Source organism: Cryptosporidium ryanae (genome assembly GCF_009792415.1).
Source record: "Cryptosporidium ryanae isolate 45019 chromosome Unknown contig_24, whole genome shotgun sequence".
Lineage (NCBI taxonomy): Eukaryota > Apicomplexa > Conoidasida > Eucoccidiorida > Cryptosporidiidae > Cryptosporidium > Cryptosporidium ryanae.
The window spans coordinates 168,732-193,187 of NW_027125549.1; the positions used below are offsets into that span (position 1 = coordinate 168,732).

Below are 24,456 nucleotides of genomic sequence, written 5' to 3' on the forward strand. Positions count from 1 at the left end.
ATTAAATTTAATGTAATATGAATGTTTGCGTGCTTTGTTTCCTGTTGTTTTCTCGGGGCCGAAGAGTTTGATTGTTGTGTATTAAGTCTCCTCACCCCAGCAAAAGTGGTGTTAGCATCTGAATCAGTCGGTATTGTTGTGTCAGAAACAAGCCAGATTGCTGTTGTGCAGCACGTTATATTTTGCTTAAGCGGGTAACAGTATTGTGTATTTGATTCTGGTAATTTAATCTAAATTGGTTTATTTTTAGATTTAGTAAAAAGGGTACCTTAAATTGTGCCGGCAATCTGCTAAATAACAATAATAATAAAATAATATTGGCCAAAATCATAAAATAGAGGATAAAGACCAAGTTAAGTTAAAATGAATGAAGGAGAGGTTTGGGACGCAGTTATAATGGGAACGGGTCTCCCGGAATGCATAGTTGCTTCTGGACTGTCTTTGAGAGGATACAAGGTGCTCGTTATAGATGAAAATCTTACCTATGGAGGGGTTTGGAATACAGTTAAATACAAAAGTTTCAGTGATTGGATGTTCGATAAAGGGTCAGAAAACAATTGCTCAGTTTTCGATTCAAGTTATTTTTATGGAAAAAGGTTTGAAAGTAGTCAAGGCGACGAAAATACAAACAGAATAATGATAGACCTGCTTCCAAAGGTGCTTTTTTCGCGTGGCAAACTGACTGAACTTGTAATTTCTTGCAACATAACAAACTACTTAGATTTTCAGGGAATAGAGAATGTGTACTATTGCGAATTAAAAAGCAAAGGGGAAGGCGAAAGTGATAGTTTGAAGGAGCATAAAAACAACGAATTGTTGTTATTGAAAACACCATTCTCAAAAAGCGATATTTTCTCCTCTAATGACCTAAGTCTGGTTGAAAAGAGACAAATAATGAGATTATATAATGGTTTAAAGGATATTATCGAACTTAGAAGTATTAGCGAACGAAAATTAGATATAGATTTGATTAACGATCCGTTTAGAAGTCCAGCATTGATATCAGATTCGGGAATTTTAAGAGAGGAGGAGCGAACATCCGATAAGGTGGAGTTTGAGTTATTTTCAGAATTTCAAGACAAGTGGAAAATAAACGAGAAGGTTCTGAATCTAATCAAGCATAATGCTTCGTTTATTATAAATAAGAATAAAGACGAATTTGACTCTAAGAATGACTTTGAGAAGTACTTGAGTCTGCTTCTTTCTTCTTTAAATCAACACGGATGTACAGGAACGCCATTCATTTACCCATGTTATGGGATATGCGATTTAACTCAGGCATTCTCGAGATTAGCCGCAGTTAAAGGAGCACTACAAAGACTCGGCACTAAAATAATGAACATGAGATTGGTAAATGGCGTTTGGAACTTGGATGTGAAAGGCGAAAATCTCCCTACCGAGACTATTAAATGCAGATTACTAATTTCGTCCTACAAAGAAAAAATAAAAGACTGTTTTTCAAAAGGCATGGATGGAAGAGAATGCAGCGACTTTGAGACAATTAACGAAACTGGAAGAAGCGTTATATGTGTTGTCGCCATTTTGAATGGTCCTCTTTCAATTTTGGGTGAAAATAGTGAAAGTAACAAAATATCAGTAATAACTCTAAATGTGAAGGATAGGGATATTGAAAAATACAGATATAATAACGTTGTGAGCGTCTTACAATGCAATTCCCATACAGGTTGTTGTTCCGACAGACATTATATAGTTTACTTAAATATGGTTATTGAAGACGAAAAAAAAGAAAACATTGAAGAACACAGGAATTATATGTACCATTTGCTTGATTGCTTGGTATTTTCAAAAAAAAACACTAGTGAGATAATTAGCAGGGCAAGTTACTTTTACAAGCAAAAATTAGACAGTCCGAAACTTTTAAGTGGAGCAAGTGTTCTATTTTTACCGGATCCTTGCATTAATAACAACAGTTTTTTGTTGTTAGACGAGGATGTTGAGAAGTCCCTTATTGCATTGGAATGCTCGCTTTGTTTCTTAAATCCAAGAAGCAGCAATAATCTTGTTTCCCATAAAAACTTTTATGCAACTTGAGACTAAATTAAGGTATTTACACTAAGTAGACGAAATCAACAATACAATGCGGTTAAGAAATTTAAACACGAGTCATTTTGTTTTGTTAGTACAGAATAAAGAGATGCAAAGTCAGTTTAAATTAACGAGCAATTCGTTCCTATTTATGTATTTCATCAACATTTGGAATGCCTGAATTGCATGGTCGTAGCCTCTCACTTTTTGTACAACAACGCTGCTCGGCGATACAACAAGACAACACTCATTTATTTTAATACTATTTAAATCGGACTCCTTGTCTATTTCATCGGGAAATAGCAAAATTAAGTCGTCCTTCTCAAAATCAATTTCGCTCTCTGTGGTGCTTTCAGACTTTTGAAAGTTAATAATCACCACAGAAAACAACTCTGGATCGAAAAGTATTTCAAATTGTTTGCTGTACAATGTGGCTGTATCGTTGTTTATGCTATTTAATGCGCTAATTGCTTTGTTGTATAGTTTGAATAGATTAATTATACCAAATCTATACGGAATATCTATTCTGAGAATAAAGTTAATCTGTCTTATTCTCATATATGCGTTCGGGTCGTGTTGTCTAAATTTTTTTCTAATCCATCCTATATTTTCTATGCTCGTCTCCTCATTCTCACCTGCCCCTATTATATAACCACTGTTGTATGCCACTATGAATCCGTCTTCTTTAACGCCCCTTCTTCTGGGAGCCGGACACACTACTGCCTTTTTCTCCTGACAATACACGAACATTTCCGAACTCTTTCTCAACATATTTTTAAATACGTCCCACGTTGTTAAACTAGTGGAAAAGTCAATGTATCCCTCCAAAATGTGTCTCCTCCTTATAACAACCTCAGGATTTGATATGTCCATTTTGTATACTAGAAAAATAAAAAACTACAACAACAAGTGCTTTATTTTTATTGTTCATTAGTCTTCCACGACTATTTATTCTCTAAAAACCCAATCTCCGATTAAATTCAGCCTTGAATCGACATTCAGTTCCTAAAACCATGTCAGTATTCGTAACCTCTCCTGTCAACTTTATTTTGGATTCTAACGCAGCCTCGTACACGTCCTATTTATATTTAAGTTCACCAGGGCCGCCCTAGATAATTGCTTTGTCTACTTTATCTCATATCTGCACCTCAGTTTGAGTATGAAGAACCAAACGGGAACGAAATGCACGTGTCATAGATGCAAGGCAAACTGTTCCCACTTAAAACATATTAATAATTACCGGTTTTGCCTTGTTCTAAACACCCGTACATACCATTTAGACATTGCCGCCTATTCTGTTTAAATTGTCATGCCTTATTGAATACTAATTGTGTATACTTGCGCTAAAAAAATTCACTACACATATAAGGGTTTCTTTGGCGCCCACGAGGCTTTTTATTTGTGGCAAATATTATACTGGAATCAAAATATACTAAGATGAAAAGGGAACGGAAAGGCGGTAAAGTATGCTAAATAATAGTAATTGACAATTAGAGACAATTATAAGTAATTAGAGTGTATGTAAATTAAATATAGTTTATTCGCTAAGTACGTTTAATTAGTATATATTACAGTTTGTATTAATTTAATATAATAAGGTCGAGACGGGAAATAGATAACAATTTAAATATAACGAAATTTACGGGATCCCGAAAGGCAGTAAAAAGTTATATAACTAGAATTAAAGTTGTGGTCCGAGCAGCTTTATTAACAGCAAATAAAAAGCGTTAGAGAGAATAACGTTGAGTACACTTTTAATTAAAGTTAATCATTCAATAGTAAAATGGTAAGTTTATTATTGCTTGGTTGAATTTAACCGAGCTGGGATGGATATGAACGACTATGACTAAAATTAAATTACATTAATTATTCATAGACACGTGGTCCAAAGAAACATTTAAAGCGAGTGGCAGCACCATCAAATTGGATGTTGGACAAGCTGACAGGTATTTATGCACCTCGTCCATCAAGTGGTCCTCATAAACTAAGAGAATGCATTCCATTGGCTATTTTGTTGCGTAATAGACTTAAATTTGCCCTAACATACCAGGAATCGAAATATATTGTTATGCAACGATTAATTAAGATTGATGGAAAAATAAGAACAGACAACTGTTTTCCGTTGGGTTTAATGGATGTCGTTAGCATTGAACGTATTGGTAAGAACATGCGTATAATGTACGATACTAAGGGAAGATTTGTTCCAGTTCAAATTTCACCTAAAGAGGCCGAGTACAAGTTATGTAAGATAACAAAAGTTTCATTGGGTGCCAAGGGTGTTCCTACGGCAACTACTAATGACGCTCGCACTCTTAGATACATTCATCCGGATATCAAGGCGAATGACACTGTAAAAATTGATTTATCTACTGGGAAGGTAAGTTAGTTCAAGTCTGCGATAAATAGAGGACGATACGCTTTTAGGAGGGAATTTTGTTGGCATTGTTGTGATACAGACATTTCGAGTACAAAACGTGGCATTTATATGATGAACAATGACTTGAAACTAAATGGGAATCTCTCTTACAACTAATTAAGATTGGATGAGGAGAGAATTAAGTCTTGACTGTCTATGGACATTGTCCTGATTTCTGACACGAATTTTAATTTAAATATGTATTGTAGGAACAGTGCAATGTTACAATACTATCCCTCACAAGTGGCATCGTTACTCTATTTTTACTCGTTAAATTCGATTATAATATTGAAAATGAAATTCAATTCAACATTTAATTTCTACTTAGGTACTTGACTTTATTAAGTGTGAAGTTGGTAATATGTGTATGGTTACAGGTGGTAGATCGCAAGGGCGTGTAGGCACTATTGTCCATTTTGAAAGGAAAATGGGTGCTCAGTGCATTGTAACAATAAAGGATAACAAGGGATCTACATTCGCCACTTTAATAAAGAACGTATTTGTGATTGGCGAAGAAGACAAACCATTAGTTACTCTTCCTAAAGACAAAGGTATCAGGTTATCTAATATTGATGACAGAAACTTAAGAATGAAAAAGCACAGCTAGGGCAGCTTTTATTTTTTTAAATTCAATGGAAACCTAATGTTATTATGGTAAATTAAGGAAAATAAATAGTCTATTTAGAATGTGATTAGCTCTAGTTAAATTCCTATGAAAAAGTGGTAGACAATCATAATCTTTCGTTTATTCTCGTCATTGTTGATATGTTGTTTTTAGGGAGACATCCAATGCATTTAATCTCCTTTTTAAAAAAATAAAGAATCGAATTCTTTTCTGCTTTTTTGTTAATTTAGGGAAAGCACGGTGTTTGTGGATTGAACAAGAAATGAAGACAATTGAAATAAATAAAAATGACGCCTGTGTAAATATATAGTACCTTAAGTAACTAACCTATTATAAATAAGTATACGTTTAATCTAAAATAAGCTCGTCTACCTTCCAATCTTCATAGTTTCCATTAGGCAAGTATCTTCTAATTATAAACGGAATCTTTTTTGTATATAACTCTTTTTCTGCTATAATTAATGGATCTGTTTCCCCTTCTAGTGGAATTGCCACTGGGGCATTCATACTTATCTGCAATGCTCTCGTTCCTATTATTCTTGCCTTCTCAAATTTAGTCATATAAGGAGTGGTTATTCTTGGACCTTCATTAGCCTTGCTTTCCATTCTGTTTCTTGCTGTATCGTCAGTGATTACATCTATATTCTCATCATTACCCTCAACTTCCTCTTCTTCAAAATATTCCTCTTCTCCAAAATATTCCTCTTCTTCAAAATTACCTCCAAATTCATCATAGTCTTTCATCCCTTTCTAAATATAACCAACTTAAAATCAATATAAAAAATCTTACTTCAGTCGCCACTAACTGATGAGAGTAACTATTTTTGTTTTATCCCCTGCAAGTGTATCGAATATAACTCATTATAGTTTTGGCGCCAACCGGTGCTTAATTTGTTGGTCTATAGTTGATCATTAACCTTTTTCTTACTAGTTAGAACAATAATTTCGGAAGAAAAGGAGTTTTCTATGTTCTAAATCTAACTTATTTGCATATAATAAAATTTTTTTGAACGTTTGATACTTAAGTCTGTGGCTATTCACGTTAACTGCTTTGAAGTATGTATGCCTTGCTTTTAGAAACTTTGTTGGTGAGTTTTTATAGAATACATGCATGCACAACTATAACATTAGTGATTCTTGGTAGTAGGTGTGTGTAATTTAACATGGCTGTAAATTGAGCCATTTTTTCTGTGTATTGCAAGATATAGCAGGTTTCTTTTTACTACTATTTTTTTAGCAGATTTAATTGAACATTTGTACTGTTAAAATAAGTACCAGGATCACTGCACTCATTAAATTAGTTTTTGGAGCAAAATAAAATTAAACAAAATTAAAAGTGTAAATTTTGTGGTTTTGGTCTAAATTTGATTATTCTGTATATATAATAAATTAAGTAATACATGCATTTGCCTAAATATTTCTCTCCAGAATATTATTTAATATTTTGAAGTAAATTAAAATAAACGAATATAGAATTTAGTCCAGACTAAAAAAACATGGAACACATTGGTAATTTAGAGAACCCATTGAAGCTGGTTTACTTTTCGTGCAGGTAAATTTAAATTAGTTTTTAATAATACTTGAGAAAAGAATTGTTTATAGTTTAATAGTATTACAAGTATTATTTGACACAGAAATAGTGTTACTGATATCATTAATTCTACTTCTTGTGAAAACAATGATTTAAAATATTTCAGGGGAACATGTGATGTCATAAGACTAGTGTTGGTTGACCAAGAAATACCGTACGAGGGTATGTGAGCTACACCATAAAGCAAAAATAGCACTCATATCGTGACCCTTACAAATCAAAATTTTTAGAACATAATGTATCTGGGAAGGACTACTTGCAACCTGAGTTTCAGAGTGTATTGTTGGAGTCGGGAAATTTTCCAATGTTACCCTTCTTATCTGATCCAAACAATCAAGTAGAAATAACTGGATCATTCACAATACTGAGATATATAGGCGAAAAGTGTAATTTGATGGGAAGAAGTGGTGAGGATAGAATAAAAATAGAGAATTGGATAGAATTCTTACAGTCCTTACTACACTCAATATGGGATTTCGACAACTCAACAGAAAACTTCAGTTATAACAATAATAAAAGATGTGACAAATTAGGATATGGATTAATCGGGACTAATCAACAAAATAAAAGAAAAAGCCAATTTATTCTAGAGACTCTACATCCAATGTTAAAAAACCTGGATGACAAAATAGAAACGGATCTTTGGGTATTGTCTTGTGGGTATACAATTATAGATATACTTTTATACTCTACAATAAGTGTAATTATAAAATCCCTTGGATTGGAAATACTTGGCTTGTATAAAAAGTAAGTTTCTAAAAAAGTTAAATATACCTTTTTTAATTTAAAAAATAATAACGAATTAAAATAAAAAACTATTTAAATAAATATATTCTGCATTACTGCATTATTTATTCGACTCGTTTAAATTATAATAAATAAAAAAGAATAATAAAACACAAAAATAACATAGAAAAATATAGAAAAAGAATTGATTCTTTTAAAGAAGATCCAAAGCGTTTCTGAGTAGTTTCCATTCATTGTTTACTTTATTATATAATGTTTATGTTATCAACTTTTGTCTTGCAATTATTGTCTACAGATGAATTTAAAACACTTTTATCATTCTCAGAAACTACCCAAGCGACAACAACAGTAATATCGTCTAACTTTCCTCCAAAACTGAACTGCCATGGTTCATTGTTCATCACACTTTGTCTATTAAAGGGAGTTTTCGCTTTCGAATCCAATGACTTTATATATGCGGCATTTGTTAATGCTTTTGAAATGTTATATGATGAAGTAAAGAGAGTTATGTCTTTAAGTAGTCTAATTGCTTCATAAGGTGATATTGCTCCACTGCATATATTGCAAATTTCGTAATCATATAAGTTGTCAAATAATCCGTCTGTGGCGATTATTATGAGATCACTCTCTAACAAAGGTATTTCTTTTGATATAGAATGTGTAGGAAGATCTTGAGGGGTATTTTCACTATTTTTAACTAGATTAATGAAGTAATTTAGACCCTTTTCTCGCAACTTTGGATAATCATCCTTGGTTGGTAGTTTAGATAATTGATATGGACAATTAAATGAGTGTTGTTGAGCAGGACTTCTGTATACTATTCCCATTCTGAACGTCTCTGGTATTCTTCTTAATACAATTATACCAGAATCACCTAAATATGATATTCTTAGGGCGTTTATTCTGGGGTCAAAACATGCTACAAATACTGTTGAGGACCCAAAAGATTTTGTGTTTTTGTAACCCTCGCTTAATAAATACTGTGAATTACTTTGTAATTCATTGTATTCGCTAAAAAAACCTGGACTGCTTTTACTATGATTATCTTTGGTAACCAGTTTTGCCTTGTCAACATTGTTGCCACCAAATTCAAACTCTGTGTTCTTGTTGTTTCCAGACGACAAAGACTCATCTGGACAAGTATTGCTGTATTTAATTAGTCTGGAACTGTTGTTATTGGTATAATTACTGGTACTATCAACACAATTATTGTGAGTGTTGTTGTTGTTATTTAAGCCCTTAACACACAAGAACGCTTTTTTAATTCCTAGTATAAGCTCGTTTGCAAAGGCTTTTGGATTTACACCATAATTCACCCATTCACCCACACCGTCTGCTATTCCAATAACATTATCCTCGAAAAAATGTGCATCCTCACCACCATAATGTATTTTAGATGGATGTGGATGTGAGAAGCTACCTATTGACAAACTCAGAATGCCATTCTTTTTAATGGGATGTACATATTTTGGTATTTTTAAAAATAAATCTATGCCATGTAAATAAGAAGACACACTTGATGGCCAGATCTTATTAGTATGCGTTGATATTCTCTTTATTCTATCTTCTCTTAAAGCCATATTCAATCTTTCCATTCCGGATTCAATACTTGAAATACAATCATTCTCATTTTCTTCCTTTTTTTTGCTATTTCCATTGTTTGCGTCAGTATCGTCCCTTGTTGGAAATGTAGATGTGCTACTCGTCATCACTCTGTATATAGAAGGCGAATTACTTCCGCTTCCAGTTGTACTTGGACTCCCACTTCTCGTGCTTTCGCTCATAATGCAACCTTCATTTCTCAACATATTATTATCAACTGCTTCATTATCTCCGAGTAACATTGTATATTCATCAGAGTCGTAGTTTGACTCTAAGCTTGAATTAATTCGTGATAAACTTAATCCATCACCGAAACAACTCCCTAAGTAATTGCCTCCGCTTGACATCCTTCCGGAGGATGATGACGGGTAAAAGTGGTGAAATTGAAAAGAAGATGAATAAGATGTTAGTCCTGAACTAGCATTTGTTGAGGCGTTAGCTTTCTGCTTCTTATCGGACAAATCAAAACCTTCTTTCTGATTAACCTCACATTCATCTATGTACATGCTATTTTGGGTCTCTTTTGGAATTTTATTTTCGATACTTTTCCTGTTAAATGACTTGTATGACGGAGAAAATACTCCTGAAACTGAACCTGAAGTAGACTGAGAAGAATACCTTTTAGAGTGAAATAATTTCTCAGGGGCTTCTTTTAAGAATAAATTTAATACATTTTTTGAATGCTTTATTGCTTTACTACCTCCCAACTCTTCATTTTTCGCCAGATCCTCCAAAAAACTCACAAACAAATCGTGTGATAGTCCCCTTTCTATCTCAAACCCTTTTTTCTTACACATATTGTTATTAATATTTTGATATATTTGTAATTTTTTAAACCAATATTAGGTATGCATTTATATGCACACTGGTCCCTCCTCTAGCATGATTTTCAATCGTACCGCTTTTGTAAATTTTACATACCGCTTACGGGTATCGAATCTAAAAAATATACCGGGGCCCTCAAATAATTTCGGAAAAAGACCGCCTAAAAGTCCTAATAGTTTTCCCTTGTGCAGGTTAAAGATATTTTAGGGCAAGTTTCCAACAATAATTATGGTAAAAAAACAATTTATTCCTGTTTAAGAAATTACTTATGCTTTTTGCTTGAAATTTAGAGTAAATTTAATTTGCATATGCGTAAGAGTACTGCTTACAGCACGCAAACAATCAACTGAATTACGCTTATTTTTCACACATTTAAACTCTAGAGTATTTTAGTTTATTTTTTGATCTCTAACGTCTTATGTAATTTGTAGATTTAGAGTTGTATTTTATGTGGAGTGTGTTTACCAGGGGATTTTTATTTATTGTTTAAATTTAGTTGAATTATGTGAGTACGTAAATTACAGCTTAAAGATAATAGTATACCAACCAAAATTTGGTACGCTATATAAACAGAGTTTAAGCTTGTTTAATATTTAGTTGTGTTTAACAGTAGAAGAAGAAACAGAGCAAAACAAACTAAAGATTGTACAATAATTCGCAAATGAAGTAATGACAGTTAATAAAAAGTGCAGATATCCAAATGATGTGGAAATTTTGAACAAGTGAATATAGACAAGTTATTTTAGTGGTTAAAGTGTTTATCATATTACACATGCGACTGTTCTTGTGCTTGTTTCCCATGTTAAAACAGCCATAGTTACAGATGTAATTGAAACAAATGAGCCTATTAAAACTAAAAATGACAAAAATATTCTTTCTGTTAAGCTAATTCTATTTTTATTAAGTTTATAATAAAACATTGGTGGATAGACAAACGCCAATGGAACACATAACAAGCCACCTGTTATTGTGACAAAATTTGATAGTTCTTCTTCGAAACAATATGCCATTGTTCCACAAAACAAAACTAGGGAATATGCCAAAACTGCTCTCAGAAATGACTTTTTAAATCCAAGCTCTTGAGTAACCTCTTGAATATTATTAACAGTTTGATTGTTAAGATCAGAATTGTTATTATAGTTATCAATGTTGCAGCTATCCATTAAAATCATTTCTACATTACCAATTTTGTTTTCATTGTCAATGCATTCATTACGCGACTCTCGGTTTAAACTGAGTTTTGTTTCACTTTTACTAAAGTTTCTTTCGTTGAAATTCTCATTATTGCTGCTTAAATTACAATTCAATATATTTTGATCCTTAGTTTTCTTGTTATTTCCAGGTAGTGTACTACTCTTAAGTAGTTTGTTACTTGAATTCGTATTAAATCCAATATTACTTCTGTTATTTTCGGTGCTACTCACCTGAGAATAAATTAAATCATTACTGAAATATTTGTTATTTTTGTGCTTCACTTCTTCATCTAATACTAACACTCTTTTTCCTAATCCATCCTCTATTTGAGCCTTGCTATTTATACTGTTACTAAATAAGTATCTTTCTGCGATTTTCATTGAAGGGTACAATTGTAATGGAACAGAAAATGTGATTGCTATTGAATATAAGATTAGTGATATGAGCTTTATTCTTGGATTTAGTATATTTTCAGTTACCGGTGATGATGTATCTTCACCAAATGAATAGTATACAAGAGTAGCAAAAAAATTTGAAAATAAACCTATGAATACCATTGTGAAAGTCATTATACTTGGAAATCTATTTAATATTAGTTTAGGTGTTGAATTTCGTATTGGTAATATTAGTGCAATACCTTCAAAATTAAATGCACTTGTACCTAATACCAAACCTGCTCCGTATATGTTGCCTTTATCAAGTATATTTGGTCGTCCAATTGAATTCTTTAATATGTTCTCGCTGCTATAATATATGATGACTCCAAGCACTGAAAATACTGATATATTAGCCAATATATTAGGAAAACTCAAGTTTCCTATATCCCTTAAAAATACAAACGGTAAATAAATTATCATTTGCATACATATTAACTTTAAGATGGATATTTCTATTTGACAATTTGATACTGAATATATTATTTGCTGTACGCTATGAGCTATAAATATCATATATATTGTTGAAAAACCCAATTGTGAGAAAAATATTGACGAATCTATCAGCAACAAACCTGTTTTCCCCCATATTTTCTTGCCTAAATCACTTAGGTTTTCGCTTTCATCACAACATTTTATTAACAGCCTTAGTGATAGTATTGCCAGAATGCATACAATTCCCGACAATAAATTTCCACACAGTATTCCAGATACTCTAAATGTTCCAGGCAAAAATATTATTCCAGTGCCTACAAAAGATTTAATTAGTGTAAACACTAGTAAAAAATGCGACTTTAACACTTTCATTTATATTTGCCTTTTTTTCCGAATGGAAGTAAGTATGATAATATTAAAATAATTCCTGCCACTCTAACTGACGAATCTAATCCCTTTTTTCTTCCTTTTCTATTTTCTTTAGTCATTAAAATTAAATGTTTATAAAAGATTTAATCAGTCTGTTCTTTTTAAAATTCAAAATATATGTATTTTGATACTATAAATGTTGTTTTTATTCCTATATATCTTTTATATGCTAATTAATTCACCTAATTACTATATTAAGGATAAAATCTACCAATTATTTATTGACTATTAATTTATTGAAGAAAATCCTTTTTATTAAAAAACGAGTATAGTCAGATGAGCTGTATTTTCCCACAATTAAATCGTACTATTATACCATATAACATTTTTATTAGTTTTATTAATTTTATATTTCGTCATTATCTCGAGGTTAGTAATACCATCACTAATTAATTACATCTTTAACCGCCTTGTATTTGCATGCAATAATGATTGTTTGCATGCAGAAATTTATAAAAATAGCTCGATATTTTAATTGATACGATTTTATGAGTAGTGAAATGCAGATTTTGAGTCTTATTTTTGATTTAACAAAGCCTTTAATTTGCTTAAAACATTAAGCTTTCTGCTTAATTAAGTTGAATATAAATATATTTGTTTATACAGTGACTTTTAACTTGGATTATTTAATATATTTATTATTTAATCCTTTTAACACTAGTTTTCTAGATATACTATTTTTGGCAGTTGGCGAAAATTATAAATATTCTTAATTTCTGCAAAAAAAAAGCGTTTAATAGTTTTAAAAGCATTAATTTCTAAAAGTGATAATTAAATAATTTAATATAGATAAAAAAACCAATGTTTTGGATATATTAAGGTAATTATTAATTTTTATTTCTATTATAGAGGAAGATAAAGACCAACATTAAATTAAATAAACTATAATTCTTTCAAGTCTTTTTATAATTTAATGTACTAAGTTTGAATATAATCACATATTATTTATTGTTTTTGTAATACAATATATACAAACGTAAATACATCATGCTTATTTGATCAACTATTTAAAGACTATTTATGTCTAATTTACTCTGCTTTTGTGACGACATTGCTTGTTTCAGTTTCAGTTTTGGGTGTGGTTTCGCAAGTGCTGCCATAAATCATAAACGAACCACCGGTTTGTGTACTGTCAACAAACATTTGTGAGATTTCAATTTTTACTTCACTTGTCGTTAATGGGTACTTTAAGTTATATACATGAGATTTTGGATCTGCTATATGAGCTAATGTAAACTTTTCTTGTACGGTAGTTTCATGCATGTCATCTGCTTGTTTAATATAAACCGTCAATGATGAAGGCCACATTGTTGGATTGCTTAAAGGAACAAACTGGAAATCAGATACAACAACAGGTTTTGTAAATTCAATTGTTAGACTTTCACCTATTGTATTTCCAGTAGAAGTTCTCCATGTACTAAATGCTTCATCACGATTTTTACCACTAACAGCATATAAACCGTCGAATTCAGGACTTTGTGACGATGTAGATACAACACTCTTAATCATATCATTTGTAGTTAACAGCCTTCTCTCAGAACATTGTAATTCAGTTTGTGAGACGTCAGTTGGATGTTGTTTGAAGAATAATATAAATGGTTTTGATTCATTTACTCTTAAATTGATGTCAGATGCTTGTGGTATATTAACTTGAGCGACTTTCATTGTTTGTGCCTCTATGGCCTTTCCTGGATTATCGCTATCTGTTTTATATATAGAAAATACAGAATCTGTGCTTGTGAATTGTAAACTATCAGATGAAACAGGTAATTTATCCGTAACATCAGCTGCTATGAACAATGTGCAAGGTTGATTTACCGTTAATTTCATCTCATGCAATTCTGGCTTTGAAGATGACTTTAACATTTTAAGGCCTTCAAATCTTGATGGTAAATCGGCAATATAATGATTTTTGCTGTCCTTGTGTGCCAGTTCACCATTTCTTAGTGATGATATTTCATAAAATACTGGATTTACACCAGATAATTTTAATGGTTGCCTTGGGTTACCTGTATAGAAATATGAACTTGGTATTACCTGTTCTTGAATATTTGAAGTTCTCCACATCAGTTTTATTGATGCTATATCTGGGTTATTGTATCTCAAATGACTACTATGGAACATTTCTACTCTAATACGATATTTTTGTCCACCTACAAGTTCTTGAGCTACTGATGTTACCTTTGTTGGTCCATCATGTCTAGCATCTAATAGCAACGGAACTGATCTTTCTGAACTTGCATCTCCTGAAGATGGTTGTGGCATTCTATCAACTATAATAGCTCTACCACCCAAGAATAATCTCGCACCACAGTCTGCCTCAATGCTAAAATAATATCTTCCTGATTCTGGAGCAAGTAAGAAACCATCCCACCTTACGGAAAATTGTTGGTTTGATACTCCGTCTATTGGGTCCTTAGATATATACATCATATTTATATTTCTGTCATTTCTGTAATTTCTAGGTGAACCCTCAAATTTTGGATTATCGTAGTATGAACCCCTTAAACCATCTGGGAATGGGATATCCTCATAACCTGGTAGTAATTCACAGTTTTCTGGTCTGCTTAATGCAAAATCACGGTCTCTAACAATATCCTTTTCTAATTCGTCAATGCTCGTTTTTAATAGATCAACTTTTGTTATTGATTCCTCAATCTTATTCAAACAATGTTGACCTTTTTGGATTAGTGATTCAATATTGTCCAATCTGCTACTTACAATCGATTGTTGTGAACCACATGTTGTGTTATATCTTTCTAATAAGTCTGTCAATCTTGACGCTTGTCTATCCAATTGATTCACTATTTTTGCTGATTCTCTTGCTTTATTTTCGAATATCTCATTTGCTTTCATACGAAGTAAATCGTAATTAACAACTGGTAAACAGTAATTCCAATTTTTCGAACCTTGCGATGCCACTTGAGGTTCAACATAACACCACTCTCTTCCAGATGTACCATCAGGAGATTTTGCTATTGTACAATCAGTATATGTCTGAAAGTCCTGTACAAACACTGCTGAACATAATCTTCCATCTATTGTTCTACGAAATTGTTGCCTATATTGTGCCAGCTCTTGTAGCAATTGAGTACTTGGTGCTTGTAATGTTGTTTGACCCAGTGATTTGCCTACGAGAAATAATAAACCCAGTCCCTTAATTATGCCACCTACTTTCAACATCTTATTATTTTTATTCTCTCCTATTCCTTTATAATTGTCTTAATTTTATTTTATTTATCCTCAATACTCCTATTAGAAAATGTCCTCTGGTATATATGTTTTTAATATTTTCTCATGCATTCAATTTTTTTTTGTTTTATAGTGTAATACAATTTTATTTTTAGGTGGGGACTATTTTTATATACCGTCGCTATTGCGCATGCATACATGCATGCAAATTTACATGCACTATATACTAAAACTATTATTAAAATATATATATTTAAATCGTCCACATTATTTATTTTAAATAAAGTATTATATAATAATAACTACAGGCTTAATTATAACAATTGATTTTATTTGCAAGGATAAATCAGTGTAAATTTTTACGTATTTTCAGAAATACAAGTAAAAAAATAACATTAAATCACAAAATATGAAACCAAGAGACATTCACTATTGAATTAGTGGAGAAGAATTATTGTATACATATAAAGATACAAATGGAATATAAATGAATAAGAATGTTGCTTCATTACTAAATACTTGAATACTAATTACGTTTTCTTAAAACTAATATAAATAAAAATGTAAATATAATCAAAACAACAATCAATATAATATATGTTTGATTATTTTGGAAGTATTTAAAACTATTTAAAGTTTTTTGGTATCCGCTTTCATCATAACCCCTTCTAATAGTATTCTCGTCGGCAGGTCTGCTTCTGTACATAGATGTGCCTGTTGTAATACTTTCCCTGGGAGAAATTTTGTTTTTAACTGATGATGTATTTATGTTATTTCTCGTTTGTTTTTGTTTATCTATTTCATTTTCAATTTCCGATTTGATAGTGTTTTCATCTTCAATTTCATCCTCAATTTCATCCTCGTTTTCCTCGGTATTTAGTCTTGGTCTATAATTTAATAGTTCTTCTACAATCCTTAATTCTGCGTACTGCGTTTCAGGCATTCTTTGACATGTTATTTTTAAACAAAATTTATACAAGTTCATATTGCAATTTTTATTCTTTTCACACTTAACCTTTATTTTAAATTCATACGGTCTATATAATTTTGTTCTGTATAGTGGTATAGAAAAAGACTTAGAAACTAGGGTTACTTCACCTTTAATTTTTTTTTTGTCAAGTTTTAATGGAGTATTTGAATGTGTAATCGGGCACAGTGTTTTATCTATTTTTGCTCTTCTATTCATTCCTCTATTATTTATTTCTTCAAACGATTCGTCTAAGTCCAAATCCACTTCTAGATTAGGTAACCTTTTTCTACCATCTGTTTTTGATAGCTCTATTATTGATACTTGAAATGTTACTGTCGAATATAATGCTGTATATTGACCTATTGAAAATGCACTGTATGCCTTTCTATAATTAAAATTCTCAAGTTGGCATTTACTTATATCTATTGGATTGTTTCCATCCCAATTTGCCCTTAGTTCACGAAAAAATTGACTTCCTACATTTAAGTCACTTTGTAATGACCCTATTGCTAGTTGTAATTTGTCTAATCTATTTGATTTCCACCCAATACATATATCTGATACATGTCTTTCTGGGTTTATTTTACAGTTCTTACATAATGATAATTGTCCGCATGATGAAAAATAATTAACAGATTTAAGCTTTAAACAACCAAAATCAAAGCATTGTTCTTCTGGTATTTGACCCATTATTTTTGATATTTTTGCATTGGGAGTTGAAAAAACCTCATTTTTAAATAATAAAAAGAGAATAATAATGTATAATATAGATTTCATAAAATATTAAGTTAGAATTAATTGAATAAGCGTAATATATAAATTTGTTCACATTTAATATTTGCTTTTTGCTGATTCAATAATAATAATAATAATAATAATAAAATATCACCATTACAAATTATTTTATTATTACAAAAGACCTTGTGTGTGCATTGGTGTGTAATAACAATATGAATGAGCAAAATGAATATAGAGCAAATATTATCATTAATAATGTGGGTTAACATTGAAAAGATAACGGTTAAACTAACGTTATATTATAACAATACATTTTAAATAATTATAAATCATTCATTCCAACCGAAAAAATATAACAATTCCTCATTATTTTATCTGTGAAATTATTAATATTGATATCAACAAATTTAAATTTTGAATTAACAAATAAATAGAAGAAACAAAAAAATTATTCTCTAACAATAATTATATTTAAAATAAATCTTTATATTTGCAATGAGCTGCATACATGAAACAACTTTAAAATTTGCTTTAATAACTAAAAAAATATGTGGGGAAAAACGAATTTTATCCTACATGAATAACAAACATTATTGTTTACTCATGTTTTGTTTAACGTTAAATGAATTTTATTTATGAATTATAATACGTTTTTAATATGTTTGGTGTTATAACTCTCGAGTAACAGATATAAATATTATTTAAATTAATTTACCAAATAATACAACTTATTGTTTTAGGCGCCATAATCTGAAATAGATCCATTAGTTAATACATTTTTTATTTTAATAAAATAAATAATTAAATGCATGTATAAATGTCTATAAAATACAAAAATAAGAATTTAAAATGAATCTATATTAATGGATTGATGAAGAATAAATAAATGAATTTAGAGAATAAATACATGTAAATATATATAATCTATTATAGATGCATCTATTTATAGATATTGCACTGATTGATAATATTTATAAGTTAGAAAGTAAATGTATTTTTATTTTGATAAAAAGGAAACGTTAAAAATTGCATTTAATTTAATTTTAATATCTTATTAAACTAGAAAAAAAAGTACTTGATGTAATATTATTATGTCATTTTATAGGCATATTTGAATGAATTAGTATTTGAGGTTGCTTGAAAGTAATATATATAATTGGAATAACTGTTAAATAATTCAATAGAATAATGAGATAGAAATTGGCAAAGATGAATAATATATTGAATGAGAACAATGAAAAAGTAATAAATAATGAAGAAAAAAAGGGACGAAGGGGGACTAGGTTTTCAATAATTTGGAGAAGACAAAATGACCAAGATGCAGATTCAAATCTTGAAAAAAGAGAGCAAAATCATAGATTCTCAATATGGGGAGGAAAACTAAACAACGATAAAAAGACTAATATAACTAAAGGAACAGATGATTCAAAATTTAATATGGATAAAATAGATGTATTTATGAGTAGAAATGAGGATTTATCAAATATAAGCAATAATTTCGAAGATGAAAAATCACAAAGGAACATTTTTCAAAGACTCGGTAGCGACTTGTTTTTTAGAAGACCAAGTAAAGTTTTTGAGGAAAAAAAAGAGGAAGAGGAAGAAGAAGAAGAATCAGAGTCTTTAATATTAGCTATACATAGGTTTTTTTTTCCAGATAGCGGTCCTGTAATTTGGTTGGTGTTTCTGGGATTAGTATCACTTACAGTTTATTTAATATCATTGATAGATAGTAACTCTTTATCAGAACAAACGGGAATAAGTGTCGCAATCATATTTTTCATGGATTTTGCAACATACTTATTAATGATTATACTTAGATCAATCATATTTAGGTTGTTATTGCCATGGCTATGTCCGGAAGGTAGAATATTCGCTGCCTTATCTGGAACAGCAGATCCTGAACTTATATATGGATTGTGGGCAGGTCAAATAACATTATTATGGAAATTGCAATTAGTCATGAAAAGTGATAACTCTGGATACAACATACCTTTTATTAAATTTCCAACGTTATTATCATCGAGTTCTGCAAGTATAATTATTAATTCAAGACTCATGGTTTTAATATTTGCACTTAGAAGACTTGTTTTGGCATTTATTATGTTTTATTTTATGTTGGATTTTATCGGATCTATGTCAAAATTAATGATTGAATTTTTGCTTAAGTATAGATTTTTAAGACTTATTAATTGTAACTGGACAAAATTACGTCCACATATTGTTGATGGTTTAAGATTAGATCCAGGACAAGAAAAGAATTTTTTATTAAGTAAATATTCATCCTCTACTGGTCTCAAAGGAAAACCAATGAATAGTGGTGATTCTATCACGCTACCTTATTTCCTAACAGAGGAGGGAATTGCTCAAATTAAGAAAAAAAAATACCAAAACTGGCTTGCAGTTCAATTTGTAAAACAATATTCTGCGATATTTTATCATGACAATCAATATATTGAGGTTAAGAATAAAAAGGATGCTAGAAAGTATGCAAAATTATTGTTTAATGATATGGCACAGAATTCTAATGAAATATTATTATTCATGGGAAAATGGAAATATAAACATAAATTAAATAGTAATTCAAATGAATATGGATTAGGTGGAGACAGTGGTGAACATAAGGATGGCAAAGAGGCAATAGAAGCTTCATCTATACTGAATTCTGGAGATTTTTATAGAATTCAAACAATTTCATCAAAAATATCTTCATCACCTCCCTCATCTTCTGTTTCATCATTTGCTGAAGAAGATGAAATGGAAAAAACGACAAAGTTTAATTTTACTGGAGAGTCAAGCACAAAAATTAATAATTTATCATGGTATCGAAATATAATAAGCAATACAAATAGTAACAAAGACGATAATGTAGGTAATAACTCTGATAGCAATAAAAAGGTTAGTTTGTTACATGTTGATGAATTTAAAACAATCCCGTCTGATGAGTTTAGAAGAAATAATAATGATAATTCATATTATGAAAGAAAAAAATCAAAAAATGGATTTAAAAGGTATAATTCATTTATACCAACGTCCCCTTATGGAATATTAACTGTGAATGATTATTCAATTTTTGATGAAGATGGAACCGACAAACCACTAGTAATAGATATAGAAGTTTTAAAGGTGCTATATGGAAAGTCAGTTGAATCATTTTTGAAGGTAATAGATCCATCTGGTAGAAAATCTTATTCTGAGGATGATTGGGTAAGATTATTAGTGACTATGTATGAATCTAGAAAAAAAATGATTAATACTTTAGAGTCACAGGAAGGTCTGGCAAAGGTTTTCAGGAGAATGGTATCGATATTGTTATGGTTTTTCGCCTCCATATTTATATTAATTATTTTTGGAGTAGATGTAAACACATTAGTTATCTCTGGAGCTGCAGTTGTTTCGTCTATATCAGTTGCATTAAACAGGTTGTATAGCAACTTCGTTAGCTCAGTCATTTTTGTTATATTTGAAAATCCATATAATCAAGGAGACAGGGTCAGAATAAATTCCGGTCCCATATTGGTAGTTAAAAAAATTCAAACATTTTGCACTGTGTTTTCGACTTTAGAAGCTGTACCAATAATATATCCTAATTACTGGCTAATTGATCAAAGCATTTCTAATGAAACAAGAGCAATTCAGAGCAGTCACATTATGAAATTTTACGTATCAGATTTAACGAGTCCATTTGTTTTTGATGCAATTACCAAAAGCATTCAGCAATATGCAAATGATCGTCCTGAAGATTTTGTTCCAAATTCTGTTTACGTTTATATTAATTCAATTCAACCTGGTCACTATATTGAAACAAAAGTTTCATTTTCAAATTGCAGTCCTTCTTACGAATGGGAAAAGCTTCTTGAAATAAGAACACCTTTTTACCTTTTTATTTTACATACTTTAAGACAACACAATGTCGAATATTTCCTACCTGAAAATAGAGTTCTTTATAGTACTTGGTCAGAGAGAATTAAGAGAAGATCTAATAACAGTAACAAAAGTACACCTATTATAAATATACAAAACTTAAGTATACCCCAATTAAATAAGAAAAAATAAAAGCTTACAAGCTTAATATTATCCGTAAATTGAAAATAAGTGCATTATTTTCCTTTCCTTAACAAAAACACAGAAATCAATACTTAAATTACTCAACAAAGGGTAAGCATAACATTATTAGTTTACATTTAGGCTATACCGTGTTTAAATATACATAGTGATGACAATTATTCCTGATTTTTCTTATATGCTGTTTCAGTTTGTTTTGAATTTGTTTTTACTGATTACACCTTTGAATATATAATGATAAGATTCAGGAGTATTGTGAACAAATAAACGTAATAAATTAATTGTTAAGTTAGCTGATTATTAAATATTGAGTCTAGTTTTATAGATCCATAAACATTGAGTACAGATATAACTTAAGATAGAAAGAACTGTCTATTGAAAACATGGAATAGAGGCAGTTAAAATAGATCAAATACTTAAAGTAAACAATTGTTACGAACTTCAAATTTATATGTTATTTAATTGTCCTCAGTACGTTTACCATAAAAGAAAAATAACCCATTATGAATGCATGCTTTGCGCGCCTTTGTGAACATTTAATATTGTGAATATAACTATGTAAGTTTATTTATTTTTATTAAATAACAATATCAATGATAAAAATCTGAATATTTAAAGGAATTGAAATAGCAGAATAAGCGAAATAAAGGAGTATTCATTTATTGAGGAAAAAGAGATAAAAGTGAATATAAAGTAAAGAGACTGTAGTATATAATTAAATAAAGATATGTCTACAACTAATCCAACAGAAGTAACAACTCAATGGGAGGATCAGATGGTGAAAAGGGGAATATGGGCTCCAAGAGAAGTTGAAAAAAGAAATGAGGAGTTATACAATGAACGTATTGATGCACTGGAGTCTGTAAATGTGTTTGAAAATACAAAATTGGAAAAATTAGATGATATAAATATAAATATAGATGAAGAGTTTGAGAATGAATTGAAGAAAATTAGGGAAAAAAGGATTGCACTATTGAAAAATAAGGCTAAAGAAAATAGTAAATTTGGGGAGGTTTATCATATTACAAAACAGGATTTTGTAAAGGAAGTTACGGAAAGTTCTAAAAACAACAATATTGTTGTTGTTCACTTATATAAAGATTATTTATCAGAATGCCGAATAATAAATATGATTTTGAGTGAATATATCTCAAAAAAGTACGGATACATTAAATTTGTAAAAGGTATATCTTCAGATATAATACCCAATTATCCAGATAAGTCATTACCTGTTTTAATTATATACAAAAATGGTACGACTATAGCTCAAATAAATGGTTTGTCTAATTTTAAAGATAAGAATAATTTCATAAATAACAATTCTATAGAAAATTTACTAATTAGAAACAAAGTGATTAAATTAAATGAGTTAAATGAGGATAAAAATGATGAAATTTCAAGTGATTCTGATGAAGATGAGAAAGAATATGAGGATAATAAGTGTTACAGTTCATTAAAATTTGATAAAATACAAGAAAGGGTTAGATGTTTACACAAAATTTGAAAATATATCTAATTTAATAATTTCACCTGCAGTTATTCTTTTTCTTGAATAAGGATTTAGTGTTTTTTTAATTAATTCTACAATACATTCATATTCTTTATTATGTTTATATTTATCAATTATATTCCAGTTCTCTGAATATATAGGTATCATTATTCCAGATTCTAAAATAGACGGCAGTGAACAAAAATATTCGTCTAGTTCATAATTATTGCTTTTATTTTTAATTGGTGTACCGACTATCTTTAAGACATTTATTAACTGCTCTAGTTCTGAATTGCCATCATATATTTTTCTTCCTGTCAATAACTCAAAAGCAATACAACCAAATGACCAAATATCACTAGAAAGTAAGTCAGCTTGATTCTTTGTACCTAATAGTCTTTCTGGACTTTTATATGATATACTTGTTGGTATTACCTATTTAAATTAAGTTAATTCATTAATAAAAGATAATTATTCTTGTTCCTATTTATTTATAATAATAATAATAGTAATAATAATAGTAACAGTTATTATTTACATTATTATTATTATTATTATTATTATTATTATTATTATTATGTTCTTTTATACATTAGCAATTGATATTAAAATAAACAATTGATTCAAAAGCTTGAGTATATGTTATTATAATGGTGGTGTACTGGGCGTTTGTATTTTATATATACTTATCATTTTTGTACTTAACTATATATTTATCTGTAAATACCATTCTGTAATCACTAATGTCAAAAAAAGTATTATGTAATACCCTCAGATTCGCCTTTTATATTCAAGTATCTACTAATATATCAGATAACAAAAACTAATATTTAATAGATATATTAATAAATAGCAGTATTCATCCTTGGGAATCACAAGTGAATAATAAAATGTGATTTGGTATTATTTTTCGTTTAAATTTTAAATAACAATAGGAAACTCGATGTATACTAAATAAAAAATGCTATTGTTTAACACTTACCTCTCTAAATTCTTGGTTTTCATCTACAATTTTAAAAGAGCTGCCAAAATCACATATTTTAGCGTTATAATCGTCATCTATTAAAATATTTTCTGGTTTTAAATCATTATGAGAAATTGATTTACTATGGATGTAGTGGATGCCAGAAATAATATGGAACAGGATTTTTATTATTATATTTATATCAATATAGAAAAACGATTGAGTAAAATAAGGAGTATTTTCATTTTTTATCACATCTGAGTCAGATAAAAATTCTTCATTTTTTAAGTTTTCAATTATATCTCTAAGGTCTCTAGGAAGGTACTCCAGTATTAACGTCTTAAAACCTAGGCAGTTCGTGTAAGAATTAATGTAGCTTATTATATATTTGCTTTTTACCTCCTTTAAAATCAATTCCTCTTTTTGTATTATTGATTCTAATTCTAATTTGTTTGCTGTTTTTAAAATGTAGTATTTACCGGATAATCCTTCTCTGACTAATTCAATCGTTCCATAACTCCCGCTGCTAATCAATTTTTCTACTATATAAGAATTGCGAATTTTAAAATCATTCTCTTCCATACCTCTCTTAAATCTAGAAGATAAAAGGTATGTATTTAGCTATTAAAAGAAAAAAAATAATTCGCTTTTAAAGTTTAAATGTTTATTTTTAAACTAGGTTTACTATTGTGGG

The 24,456-nt window shown here is 29.8% G+C and overlaps 11 protein-coding genes across 11 annotated transcripts; 5 read left to right on the forward strand and 6 right to left on the reverse strand.

The window, feature by feature from the left end:
• Window positions 1-363: 363 nt before the first annotated feature.
• On the forward strand, window positions 364-2,052 carry FG386_001473 (Rab GDP dissociation inhibitor; the record flags this gene model as incomplete). Its single annotated transcript, XM_067340866.1, has 1 exon — window positions 364-2,052. One exon carries the CDS (start codon window positions 364-366, stop codon window positions 2,050-2,052), a length of 1,689 nt encoding a protein of 562 aa, XP_067196784.1.
• A 111-nt stretch (window positions 2,053-2,163) lies between these two features.
• Window positions 2,164-2,919, reverse strand: FG386_001475 (uncharacterized protein; the record flags this gene model as incomplete). The annotated part of the gene is made up of 1 exon (XM_067340868.1): window positions 2,164-2,919. One exon carries the CDS (start codon window positions 2,917-2,919, stop codon window positions 2,164-2,166), a length of 756 nt encoding a protein of 251 aa, XP_067196786.1.
• A 910-nt stretch (window positions 2,920-3,829) lies between these two features.
• On the forward strand, window positions 3,830-5,069 carry FG386_001476 (uncharacterized protein; the record flags this gene model as incomplete). The annotated part of the gene is made up of 3 exons (XM_067340869.1): window positions 3,830-3,832; window positions 3,923-4,423; window positions 4,791-5,069. The coding sequence occupies 3 exons, from the start codon at window positions 3,830-3,832 to the stop codon at window positions 5,067-5,069; spliced, it is 783 nt and encodes a 260-aa protein (XP_067196787.1).
• Window positions 5,070-5,435: 366 nt separating this feature from the next.
• FG386_001477 (DNA-directed RNA polymerases I) lies at window positions 5,436-5,831 on the reverse strand (the record flags this gene model as incomplete). Its single annotated transcript, XM_067340870.1, has 1 exon — window positions 5,436-5,831. One exon carries the CDS (start codon window positions 5,829-5,831, stop codon window positions 5,436-5,438), a length of 396 nt encoding a protein of 131 aa, XP_067196788.1.
• A 752-nt stretch (window positions 5,832-6,583) lies between these two features.
• FG386_001478 (uncharacterized protein) lies at window positions 6,584-7,429 on the forward strand (the record flags this gene model as incomplete). The annotated part of the gene is made up of 3 exons (XM_067340871.1): window positions 6,584-6,639; window positions 6,722-6,840; window positions 6,909-7,429. The coding sequence occupies 3 exons, from the start codon at window positions 6,584-6,586 to the stop codon at window positions 7,427-7,429; spliced, it is 696 nt and encodes a 231-aa protein (XP_067196789.1).
• Window positions 7,430-7,670: 241 nt separating this feature from the next.
• Window positions 7,671-9,824, reverse strand: FG386_001479 (uncharacterized protein; the record flags this gene model as incomplete). Its single annotated transcript, XM_067340872.1, has 1 exon — window positions 7,671-9,824. One exon carries the CDS (start codon window positions 9,822-9,824, stop codon window positions 7,671-7,673), a length of 2,154 nt encoding a protein of 717 aa, XP_067196790.1.
• Window positions 9,825-10,613: 789 nt separating this feature from the next.
• FG386_001480 (ABC transporter) lies at window positions 10,614-12,287 on the reverse strand (the record flags this gene model as incomplete). The annotated part of the gene is made up of 1 exon (XM_067340873.1): window positions 10,614-12,287. One exon carries the CDS (start codon window positions 12,285-12,287, stop codon window positions 10,614-10,616), a length of 1,674 nt encoding a protein of 557 aa, XP_067196791.1.
• A 1,086-nt stretch (window positions 12,288-13,373) lies between these two features.
• On the reverse strand, window positions 13,374-17,283 carry FG386_001481 (uncharacterized protein; the record flags this gene model as incomplete). Its single annotated transcript, XM_067340874.1, has 2 exons — window positions 13,374-15,565; window positions 16,071-17,283. 2 exons carry the CDS (start codon window positions 17,281-17,283, stop codon window positions 13,374-13,376), a joined length of 3,405 nt encoding a protein of 1,134 aa, XP_067196792.1.
• A 1,170-nt stretch (window positions 17,284-18,453) lies between these two features.
• Window positions 18,454-21,300, forward strand: FG386_001482 (multi-pass transmembrane protein; the record flags this gene model as incomplete). Its single annotated transcript, XM_067340875.1, has 1 exon — window positions 18,454-21,300. One exon carries the CDS (start codon window positions 18,454-18,456, stop codon window positions 21,298-21,300), a length of 2,847 nt encoding a protein of 948 aa, XP_067196793.1.
• Window positions 21,301-22,036: 736 nt separating this feature from the next.
• FG386_001483 (uncharacterized protein) lies at window positions 22,037-22,813 on the forward strand (the record flags this gene model as incomplete). The annotated part of the gene is made up of 1 exon (XM_067340876.1): window positions 22,037-22,813. One exon carries the CDS (start codon window positions 22,037-22,039, stop codon window positions 22,811-22,813), a length of 777 nt encoding a protein of 258 aa, XP_067196794.1.
• Window positions 22,814-22,835: 22 nt separating this feature from the next.
• On the reverse strand, window positions 22,836-24,344 carry FG386_001484 (uncharacterized protein; the record flags this gene model as incomplete). Its single annotated transcript, XM_067340877.1, has 3 exons — window positions 22,836-22,856; window positions 22,895-23,233; window positions 23,781-24,344. The coding sequence occupies 3 exons, from the start codon at window positions 24,342-24,344 to the stop codon at window positions 22,836-22,838; spliced, it is 924 nt and encodes a 307-aa protein (XP_067196795.1).
• Between the last annotated feature and the right edge of the window lie 112 nt (window positions 24,345-24,456).